This window comes from Lepisosteus oculatus, chromosome 6 (genome assembly GCF_040954835.1).
Source record: "Lepisosteus oculatus isolate fLepOcu1 chromosome 6, fLepOcu1.hap2, whole genome shotgun sequence".
Lineage (NCBI taxonomy): Eukaryota > Metazoa > Chordata > Actinopteri > Semionotiformes > Lepisosteidae > Lepisosteus > Lepisosteus oculatus.
The window spans coordinates 30,570,933-30,583,540 of record NC_090701.1 but is presented as its reverse complement, the minus strand read 5'-3'; the positions used below and the strand labels follow the sequence as shown (position 1 = coordinate 30,583,540).

The following is a 12,608-nucleotide window of genomic DNA, read 5'->3' as shown; positions in this document are numbered from 1 at the left end:
TTAAGTCTCATGAGACAGCTGTAGTTGTGTTGATGGAGATTGTCAGGTATAATTGTGATAATTTGTTATTTGGAGTGCTCTGAAGAATCTTGCAATATCTCAGGGAAAGCAGAAATTTCACATATCACAAAGCTCTGTTTTCATCATTACTTTCATTATTTAAACTTATTGTCATCAGCATTGCTGTTTTACTGTATATGTGTCACGTACCGGTAATTGCTCTGCAAATAATCCAGCTGCTCAAATACTGCAGAGAAAACCCTCATTTCAGTATGGAGATCAAAGAGTCAGAAGTCAAATCTGTGTTGCAGCAAAACACTGTATCTTGACTTCCTGCAGTCTGATTATTCATACTGTAGATATTCACCAATTTGTTATCATCCCTAATTTTCACTTTTTTACATTTGTATTTCAGAAATCAATATTTATTCTATAGATTAACTATTTATATGTGTTATTTATCTTGAACTTTAGCCATTTTTTAAAATTGGAAAAGAGCCACAAAGGACTGCTTTGTACTACATTATCTAGAATAAGTAGCACAGATTAAGCAAATAGCTTATAACACAGGACAAGGCATGCAGTGAAAGCACATTACAGAATACATTACACTGAACAGACAGAGCCGAAGTATAAAGGGCTGTTCACAAGTCTAACTAATAAATCTAGTAGTCTAATTAAACTAAATTTTATTCTAAAAAATGAATGCTTTGAAATATTCTCCTACAGCTTAATATGTTGAGCTTCTTGTAATTCTGTATGAAAGGCATTCACATTCTTTAGGCTTTTTGTGTATGTATTCTTCTCTTCATTTATATTTTCACTACATAATAGCAATCAACTATCATTCTACTAGAAAAATAAATATTTGTTGTGCATGAACTCATTCAATATTTTCTTTATTAGTCTAATAGCATTCTTTTAATTTGCCTGTGGAAGTGCAATACTTTAAAATACTTTTATTTTAGAATGTGTCATCTGTTATCAGAGTTGATACTTTTAAAAAGAAAATCTTTTTGTGGGATTTGTTTCATTAGTCTCAAGAAAGTCAACTGCCACAGTTTCATTTGGCACTGTCTGAAATATTAAAACTGTTCATTAAATGTTTGATAATGTTTTATAAAGTCCATAGGAACCAAAATGGAAATAGCTTTGTACAGATGGAGTGACAGGCAATTCTTTTGTCATAGAATAGTAAACAAGTTCAGTGAATTATGACTGCTATAAAATGTTGGAGTAGCACTGCAGCCAGCAGTATCTTGTTCAGTTTTGTTTCCTAAGATCTGGAATCACTCCCATGTTGTTCTAATTGGCAACAGAACGGTAGGAAAACAATGAAAATAGGTAAGACTAAGAAAACTTAATATTTTCACTGAAGTAAATGAACCTAAGCTTGTATGTTACATACTGTGTATTTTATTTTCCTTCTACTGCAAATAACAATTGATATTTGTACTACCTGCACTACTGTTGGTGTTCTAATTCCACAATCCCTACATTAAGAACACCCACCCAGTTTTGTGTCACTGCTTTGGACTGTTACCAGTTGAGTCACTCAAAAGGTCTGAAAAAAATCTCTTTGACAACAATAGAGGAAACATTGCAGCACATAAAGATGGGATAGACACTTTATAAATTAAGCAACATGAAATATCTTTCTGACTTTTTTTCAAACAAACAAATGCTAGATATTATGTCTGTTTTGTGTGTTAACTATTTTATTAACTATATGTACTGTACAAATAAGCCTCCTTCACACAGGAGCAAAGTAACTGCAACCATACATTAGACATCAGTCAGGGCCAGATGGAGACAGTGGATATTTCTGCTATGTGTGTAAATTTACTGTGGGAAATTTGGTGCTACTCCAAATAAATTTAATTTAGCAACCACACATAGATATTTTACTAAAGCAGTGTATGGCAATTTTGGTCAGTGAACCCTAGATGACCACAAAGCTCCTACAGAATGTCCATGGAAAATGATGTGAAATCAGATTTTAAACTGTCAACACTCTAACCTGATTCCCTATCTATAAATTCAGCGCAAGAGCACCAGCCATCTCATTAAATATATTATGTAATGTACATCAATTCACACATGCACAGCTGTGTTTTGCAAATACAGTATATTTGTTAAGAAAATGAAGTATTTATTAACAAGAAGGATGAACTTCACATAACATACTGTAAGTCATAGACACTGTAAATGATTACTGACTGCAATTATTCAACTTATATTGTATATATTTGTTATTTTGGTGGATTTGAATTTATGAGAGAGTGTCAAAAAACCAAATAGCATATGACGGTCTGCAGAAAGTTTGGAAATTGAAAAGGGGCCCCACACACTCTAAAAGGTCTAAGTGAAGTGTTTTGCTCAAAAGTACAAAAACAACACCCCATTTGAGATTAGACTCCATAACCTTAACATTATGGTTCCAGAACCCTAACTGCCACGCCTTGCTGCTGCTCCCATAGAGAAAATCTATGGGAATTAAAAATGGTATTTCCAAGTAAGCAATCTAATATAAGTCATAAACTAATTTTTAAAAGTCATTGCTTTTGCATTCAGCAAAGCTAATCCTATGTATTTAATGGGGAATTCATGTACTTTGGTTTTTTGAATCAATCTTTCTGTGCTTTCATTTGTTTCTCAGCAAGATATTTTCATAGACACATATCAGATAAAATACTTTATTTCAGGCTACTACTATATTCGCTCCTTTTCAGTATTTAGATAAATAGTGGTTGTTTTTGTCAATCATTTTTTTCAAACACCTGTTCCTTTAAAACAATAATTTGTTCAATTGCAGTATATGTCCCTTAGTAAAGGGGGAAATATTATACAAGGCATTCAGGAACTATATGGATTCTTCCCTCAACACATTTCCAGTAGTACCAGATGGATATACAGTACTGTCATTAGTAATGCTAGCCGTGACAGAACAAAGTGGTCTTGTGTGTAAAAACATTCTCAGCTATCTCAGTGATTGCAGTCTTTTCTGATGTACCGGGGCTCCCAGACAATGCTAGTTTCTCCTTTCCTGTATGTCTTCAATGAGTCATCCCCATTTACAGTGCTTTATTGGATGGTCACAGTTGTCTCGTTGTTCTTTGTGAGAAATTCATTTACCATTCTCTGTTAAAATACACCTTCCATGCATTATGCCATTTTAACAAGACAAATAATGTCCTGGAATCATCTCTAATTAATAATGCAGAGAAGGCAATTACAAATGCATTGATGGCAGCTACCATGCAAGGTAATACTTAATATTAATTTGCATATTTCATTTTGCATAATAGCAGTCCAACCACATGGATAACATCCATCTAAACGTTTCCAGGGTGCTAAGTGGACCTACACTGTAACTGGCACCCCAGATTATTAAAGGGTACATACACTCATACTGTACATGAGAAGCCACATACTGTACATATGCCAATTACTTTTAAAATACTACTCACGTTATTAATCTGTACCTAATGTTGAGATTGGTGCATTCTTGCTTAGATCATATATACTGATGGAAAAAAGAAATGCAACACCTCTTCCTCCACACACTGGCCTTCCCGTCTGCATCCGTGAACAGGACCTGATGCCACTGCTAACGAGTCCATCGCAGCCTCTGTCTGGCCCAAGTCTGTCGGTTGTGACATCTAGGAGGTGTGAGCAGAGGGTCTTTGACAGGTCACCTTGCTCTAAGGCCAGCACCATGGAGCCTCACTGTCCTGTAGCAGTATGGGTGGCAGATCTGAAACGATCTCTCAGATGGACCAGTCTGATGTGTCAGTCCTGCTCTGATGTTGTCACTCAAGGGTGACTGCATGTCCTGCAGACCTGCCAGTCTGCGGAAATATTCTCTGCAGTCGGGAAACGGTGGAGTGTCAGCAGCATACCAATGGCCCTCTCCCTTGTTTCTGGTGAAATCCGAGACATTACAGAATGCACAGAAAACTGACTAAGTGTGACCTTTTTCTTGCAGTGACCTAAGCTTTGAATTAAGGTCTTTTTAAAGTTGATCTAACGAGCTTTCGTGTGATTCGCAAGTTGCAATGCCTCACTGCACAAGCTGTACTGTGAAAGTACATAAGCTATAACTATAGTATTCTCATTCCAGAAAATGTTGTGTTTCTTTCTTCCATCAGTATATTTTACAATACCTTATTCATTTTTTTAAAAACGCACTCAGTTCAGTGTACAACTAAAGTAAGTAGTTTTCCACTTCAATATTATTCATGATTATTAAGTTACCATACTGTACATAACTTTCAAATGCAAAATGTATAAGACAATTTTAAAAGCCTGTACTAACAATAGATTAAATGGCATGACGCTAAAGGCTCATACCAGAGGGTTAAGATATATCAGTCAAAAACCTATTATTATCAATTTATCACAGTTATGTGTGTACAGTATATGCATATTCTTGTATTTAAAGTTTTATGTACAGTATCAGTACTGAAGCATCAGCAGAGGTATTAATAATTGCACATTCTCATTTTGTGATGAAAGACACAAGGATGATTTGAAGCCTCCATGCAAAGAAATTGGAAAGAACTTGCTAATGCGCCATCATTCTTTGGAAAATTCTTGATAACAGCAATGCAACACAGACACTGATCAAATCTTTGGTTCTAATGTATTAAGCTTCTGTTTAAAACACCAGCAATCTGCAATTTACTTACTGCTGGCATCAAAACCAAAGTACTTGTATTCAGATCATACTCACTGTAGATATCAGCAGTGAGCTATAAAAGGGACAAAAAATCTTATAGTTTATTCTGATCAGAACACTGTGTTAGAGATTGTGATGTCAATGGAGCTTCAAATAATTGAGCACATATTTCATTGCATGTTCTTACCCTTTAAAACTGTAATCCATCATACTTATTTAAATTAGAGCAAAGTAACATAATGTAGAGTGGAATTTCTGTTTAGTAGCACCATGGTACACCCTCATTTAATGAATGAGGTGTATAAGGAGAAAGGTGAATATTTTTGCACTGACATAACCAGTTCAAAAGCTTGTGACATGCAATGCAGAAGATGTTTCAATAAATAATAAGTAGCTTTCCAAACTTTATGCAGTATATTATTTGGAGAAATAATAAAAATACCTCAGGCAACACTGAATATACAACTGTAGAAAGGGTACAATAGAAGTACTATTACAAAGCCTGCAATTTCACTACAACCATAGACTGAACTCACAGCTTCACAACTTGTTACTTCTGGTTTTGTCAAAACATTTATCAATAAGATTGGGTCAGAACCAATTGTTAGAATTGTTCTAATCCAATTGTTAGAATTTCAAGATTTGTGGCGCATACTTTAAAGCATGTATTTTTGCATATTATTTATTGATATATTGGTGAAACTGCCGATGTACAATTCAGTGATAATGTTATCAAAGAGTTTTTCATTGTGTTTTTCATTGTGTGAATTAAGAATGTGCAATTACCTAGTTCTGTTGTAATATGGGCACCAAAAGATTACTACATCTGATTTCAACATTTTCTTATTGTCCATTCCTTCTGTTTGTGTGTTTATTTGTTCAATGTGTTCGCTCATTTCCCCAGACGAAACATCCTATGAGGCCGGAGTGAAGGTGCAGATTCATACCCAGTCAGAGCCGCCCTTCATTCATGAGCTGGGTTTTGGGGTCGCCCCTGGCTTCCAAACATTTGTTTCCACCCAAGAGCAGCGGGTAGCGTACCTACCAGCCAGGTTTGCTGCATGCTGCAATGTAATTCTCCCTTGCTGGAATGTCACTGTGTTTGTGGCTTTACCAGTCACCTCTGCTTTCATCGTCCCGTGCTGTCACCATAAATGACCTATTTAGAGGGGGAGCGCATATCTGCTGTCTGCTTCTTGTTTACTGTCACTGAACAAGCTCTTTCTTATGTTTCTCGCTTCTCTCTGGCATCTTGCAGTGTCAGTGAAAGCATGCATGAGCAGCTGTCAAGTCTTGCTGTACCTAAGTTATTTTGGTATACTGTAAATGTTGTGGGGTGCTTTTAATTTTTAAAATATCAATGGTTCAATTACCATTTATTGCAGCAATAAGGATATATTTGAGAGAGGTAGACATCTGGGAACACTCTACCATGGTTTTATGTTTGAATAGAATGCCAGGAGGAAATTGAGTTTTCTCCTGCCTCACTAAGGTATTACAAACCGAATGCTTTTTTGTTGCTGGAACAAAATACTGAAATGCTATCAAATTTATTTTCAACTATGTTTCTGAGTGAAAACAATCTCCTTTACATCTGCAAATAAAATTGAATTATTGTCTCAGAATGGAACCCACCTTGTTAAAGGAGAGAACGGTGCTGGTTAAAGCAATGTTTGTCAGCTGGAAAAAAATGGAAAAGTATGGAAATAATATCTGATTCTAACAATATATGAAAAATGGATGAGGTAACATATTTAAGGCAAAAGAAACATTTAAAGTATTTTAAGATCTTGGTTATGTTCCAAGCTGTCAAAAAGATCCTTCTTTGTGTAACAGGGCTGAGGTGCTGAGCCAGTTACAGAAGTTACGTCATCCCCTCCTGTAATCTACAGTGTAAAACTTTGCCGTATCAGGGGAGTCAGTCTTTAGGAATGGTGGAGTTGTCCTCTGTCTGGGGTGAGGCACTGTGCATTCTTCAAGCTTACAATTGACCAACTTCACTCTAAAAGAGTTAAATTTTAAAATGCAAAAGCAAAACTACTACTTAATATAAACATCAAATTAAAAGTTGATTACGCATGACTTTTAGTGTGACTTTTTAATAATAGCTGTATGATCTCTGCCAAAGTAGTGGTTAGATGCATAATCTTTCACTTTGTAACATCAGGTGTTCAAAATCTGGTAGCTTTGATGCATGCTTTCATGTCTTCATGTAACACAATGTAATGCTGATCAAAAAGATTCCAGCTGAGAACCCATACCACGAAGTGTTGTCTATTAACGAACTACCCAACAGATCATGGGGGTATTTAGGTTTTGAAATTGTGTTTTTTCATTAGGCTTTTGGAACCCCAACTTTAATTATTTACCCTCACTATATTATTGATTAATCTTTGTCTACAATTTTTTATTGCTTTTATAACTGGTGGTAATACATCTCTACAGTGCAGAAGAACCATACTGTATGTCAGTCTTGAGATATTTCAAATGGGGCCAAGAACTTTTCTATCCAGACTCAAGCAATTATAATGTGTAAGACTACCTTAGTTTTTGACCATGGCTTTTACATTGCAAACTCAGGCCTTTTATCCACCTCTTAAAGTGGGGATTGTGGCAATGCTAACCCCACACTTCAAGCTTTCTGGTATATCCAGTTAAGGTTGGTCTTTAGATATATTATCACATTCGTTGTGTGCATATTGTACATTTTTACATGCAATGCTACTATCTTGAAAAAACCTCAAGTGATACATTTTGCTTGACATTTACTGTGGCACAGGATCAGTTAACAGCTTGTTCATGATATTAAATATATCACTAAATTATATTGTTCTTGTGGCCATTAGTCCTATTAACCTTTCAGTATTTTAGGTAGTTCTATAGAGAGTCTTTACTGTGTATCATTTCAAACTACAGCATATTCTACTGCAATGCTGTTAGCCTCATAATTCTTTGTGTGAAAGAGCTTTTTGTTTTTTCAAGACTTCTCATCACAGCTTGTGTATTTAAACTAGGACATTTCTATATCACTTGTGGATATTGCAAAAATCCTTGGATATTTTAGGTTCAAAGTTGACGAGATTCCTGCTCTTATTATTTTATCAGAAGCAATAGAAAAAAATATTTGCATGCGAAGTGAAGTGAAGTGAAGTGAATGGTCTTCTTGAGATTTTTGTTGTGAATAACGTAAAGAAGTGTTTCCACAGTGTATTGGCTTAGGGCACTGTACACAATAATAATAATTATATAATAAATAATATATAATACACTTATATAGCGCTTTTCTGGACACTCCACTCAAAGCACTTTACAGGTAATGGGGAGTCCCCTCCACCACCACCAATGTGCAGCATCCACCTGCATGATGCAACAGCAGCCATAGAGCGCCAGAACACAGACCACACATCAGCTATCAGTGAGGAGGAGAGCAGAGTAATGAAGCTAATTCATAGAGGGGGATTATTAGGAGGCCATGATTGGTAAGGGCCAAATTTGGCCAGGAGGCCAGGGTTACACCCCTACTCTTTTCAAAAAATGCCCTGGGATTTTGAATGACCACAGAGAGTCAGGACCTCGGTTTTACCTCTCATCCAAAGTATAGTGTCCCCGTCACTATAGTGGGGCATAGGACCTACATGGACCACAGGGTGAGTGCCCCCTGCTGGCTCCACCTCTTCCAGCAGCAACCTTAGTTTTTCCCTGGAGGTCTCACATCCAGGTACTGACCAGGCTCACACCTGCTTAGCTTCAGTGGACTGCCAGTTGTTAGTTGCAGGGTGAAATGGCTGCTGGCTACATATTTTAGATTTGGAGTTTTCTTTGCAGTTTGTGCTAACACGTAACTATTTTCACCCGTAAAACTATTCAGCTTGATGTGTCAGGTTTCGATTAAAAAGTTTAGAATTTGTAATAATAATAATAATTATTATTATTATAATTATTATTATTATTATTATATTGTTATTATGGGACATTGTTGAAAGGGGGTGATAAGCTTTTGTGCACTGGAGATGAAAATCCTACACAGCAGCATTGTGTGGTTTCAAGACTTTTCTCTTTACTAAAGAATGTGACATTTGTGGGGCCATATGCAAGCATTGTGGAAGGTCACAAATGGGTTGCCTTGACCCATCAAGTGCAATGGGGTACGTGTACAGTATATATATACGGGATCTTCTCACTTCAGCAGATTATAGTAGATTCAGCCTTTATAGTGATGTCTTTGCTTCAGCTAGTATGGCTTACTGTTAGGACTTCAAAACGTAAGCCATTAGAGGTAGTAAAATGATTATTTTTGTATATGAAGCTTTAAATGTGATGCATCTATCCACCTCTCACATAGGGTGGATTTGATTGATTTTCAAAGATGCTTTTAAGGATACCTAGCAAAGACAATTGTCGGTTGGCAGCTATACTGTTTATCAGATGGAATGATTCTTGTACTGGTCAATGCAAAAAAAGCTCTTAGGATAATCACCTTCTGGTGCTTTTCACACAATTCAGAGGGCTTTATTTCTTAGGTTATATATTGTTTATTGTCTTCATGTACCAATTATGGCACATGGCTACTGCTAATAGAATCTAGAGATAAATATCTACTCTGTTCAGTTAACCAATAAACAGACAATTACTTTAGAAAGACTTGTAGCTGTGGATGCTCTTTTAGTATTAGATGTAAAAAAATATTACCAAAATCAGATTATCTGATTATTACTGTGGCTGTGCCATGATTCCCCTAGAGCTCATGAAATATCAGTGTCTGCTATTTCATAGAATGGTGTTCTAATGTTAAATTACTCTCACTGCAGATTCAGCTTGTTGATTTTAATATAACTGAGTTAGATTCATTTGTTAGCATAAGACATATTGAAGCTCCTGCTTGATTACAGATAGGCTGAGTATCCCATGACTATACTGTAATTGTAATAGAAAAGAGGGATCATATAATAAATAAATGTTGAAAGTTAAATACACTAGTGTCAGTAAAAAGTGTAATTTCATTCCAGCTTTGATTGATACAATATGTCCAAGTACACTGTGAAGCCAGTGAAATGAAAACGTCATGTTTTTGTCTGAGATAAAAATATGACTTTCTATATTTTAATTACTTTGCTATAAAGGATAGCATGGAAGAGAGACAATCCGTGTTTTCTGGGAAAATTTATGAAACAATCTCATCTACTATACACATAGTGCCTTGCAGAACTATTCATCTCCTTCCAATGATGTTCCAAATTGTTGAATTACAAATTATATATACAAACATTTTAAATGGAATATTTTAATTAAAACTTAAATTAAAACTGAACACTTATTGGTGAACAAAGTTAAATGTCAGAAAAAACATCCATGAAAAATCAAAATCTGAAATGTATAGATTACACAAGTATTAAGACCTCTGAGTCAATATTTGATAGAAGCATTTTTGTCATCAAAAATTCTTTTTAATACAATACATCTTTGCCGACTTTTCACATTGATATGGTGCAATTCATACCCATTCTTCTTTGCAACCTTAATGAATCTCTGTCAAGTTAATTAGGGATCATTGATTTTCTATCAGATTCGAAGTCATGACTTTGAGTGGACCAGTCAAGAAGATATACTTTCTTGTTATTTAACCATTCCACTGTAGCTTTGCCATGTGCTTTGAGTCATTGGTCCTGCTGATAGGTGATTTTGTCTCTCAATTTAAGGTCTTCAACAGAGTGAAATAGGTTTGCCAGCATTTTTCCTTAATCCATTTTCCCCACAATCTTGACAGTTTTTTAATCCCATGTTAATGAGAAGCAGTCTCATAAAATAATACTGCCATCGTCATGCTTTACTGTGGAAATGGTGTTCAATGGGTGATTCGGTGTTTGGTTTGTGCTACAGTATATATAACATTATGAATTCAGACAAAAATGTTTCAAGTGTGTTTTGTCTGACATCATATTTTAGAATATGTTTGCATTTATCACTTACAGTTCATGTCTTGCTTTTTCAGTAATGGCTTTCTTCTTACCACTGTGCAATATAGGCCACTATGTGGAGTTATGGGATGTTGTTACTTGTACACATTTCTCCCATCTCAGCCAATGAAGATGTACAGTAGCTACCTTCAAAGTCACCATTGGCCTCATGTTGGCATCCATAGCTAGTCCATAGCCATTGCTTAGTTACTTAATTTCGAGGGACAGCCTGAACTGGGCAGTGTGTGAGTGATATGAAGATGCAACCTTATTCAACTTTTTAATAATTTGTGAATAATTAACTTCTCCGTGGTCAAATGGACATTCGGCATCTTTAAAACTTGTATACCCTTCTTCTTCATTTATACAACTTTATCTCCAGATTAATTGGAAAATCACTTGTTCTACATGGTTAACTACATGGTTAATAAAGATATTTATTCTGAAACAGTATTTTACATAACTGTCTTACTTGTCTTTCTTGTGTATCTGAACTAATTTAGGTAAGACAGCAAGTACTTATGAAATCAATATACTTTAGTTTTTTATTTTTCTTTGTAGTTTTTGGTGATATTTAACTTTATTCACCCATACAAGTGTTTAGTTTGAGCAATTACCTTTTTATCTTCAATAAAATTAAGTTAAACATTTTGTATGAGATTTAAAGTTAACATTGGAAGAATTTCTAGGTAATATGCAATGGGGTGTATTTGTACAACTACAGCTATGATTAGAATCTTTCAAATCCACCACACAAATATTTTCTTGTTACATCCTAAAGGCAATTTATTCCTTGTTCTGGGAGAAATGTATTTTGTTTTCTCACCACTGCAAATTGCACTGTAGAATGTTTGGCATTTTTTAATAAAGTAGGAATTAAAACATGAAAATTAAGTGGTGCATTTGGCCATCCAGTCTGTTCTAGACACTATGACACTATGTGTCTTCACTTAGTGCATGCAAATCACTTTGGTTATCATCCTTAGAGGATTGTTAAAGAGGATTCTTTCAACCTTTCTCATAGATAAGCAACAAATAATCTAAAACACTGAAGCTGGAGAAGGCATAATTTTACGAATATGAAAAGTGATCTCTGCAGAATCTATGGTTGTATTGTCACTGCATTTTTTATTTTACGTACTTCAGACAACTTTGTATCTCATATTTTACATTATATTTCAATTGTCTTAAAGTCACTGCTGTGGGCTCAAAACCTTAATAGTGTATTAAGCAAATGCTTCATAGTCCATGTGCTTCAAAGGTCTCATGAATATTTTATTTTCTTTACACCTCTATATAGCCATATCCTGACAAAAGCATTAAATGTTTGTTTCACTTGAAGTAAATGGATGGAAGCCATTGATAATGTGGCTTTAATGATTCAGCATACTCCAATAAGATTTGCATTACAAAGACAGTGGAATAGCTAATGTTCTAATTTTTAGGCTTGAAAATAAAATGATTTGGATGAAATGAATGACTTAATGAAAAAAATGTGAATTAACTTTGAAGACTAAAATTGACAAGTAATTCAGCTTTGGCTTGTATAAAAAATGAAAAACGAAATACAGGTTGCTCTTAACCATAAAAATTGTTGGCAAAACTTTTCAGTAATTCTAATTTTGAATACTTCCATACACCATACAGATATACTATAAACTGAGCATCAAAATAAACTTATCACTTGTAACTGAAACAAATTTCTAAAGTTATTATAAAAACATTTACCAAGTAGAAACTTCAAAGTAATCTTTATGAACAGGCACTATATAGGTAAACTCACTGTGCTTAATAACGTAATAATAAGGTTAATCAATAGAGGGTCACCTTTGAAATTCACAATCTAGTAGTACAGTATGTGGATCCACTGCTGGAAGCAATAAAATCTAAACACTTGTGATGAATGTTTTCCACCGTTGCAGATGCTATCTTGTGGGATTCAGTCTGAATAAGTACAAATCTGATCACTGGTC

General features: G+C 35.0%; 1 protein-coding gene across 3 annotated transcripts in view; it reads left to right on the top strand.

The window, feature by feature from the left end:
* LOC102682177 (acid-sensing ion channel 1C-like) overlaps positions 1 to 12,608 on the top strand; it is a 432,898-nt gene that overhangs the window by 386,379 nt on the left and 33,911 nt on the right. Inside the window, exon 3 of one of the 3 annotated variants that reach the window (XM_069191196.1) lies at positions 5,586 to 5,713. The exons of the other annotated variants lie outside the window; for them this stretch is intronic. Coding sequence (XP_069047297.1) covers positions 5,586 to 5,713 — 128 coding nt within the window. The remainder of the gene's footprint in view (positions 1 to 5,585; positions 5,714 to 12,608) is intronic. 3 annotated transcript variants of the gene reach the window in all.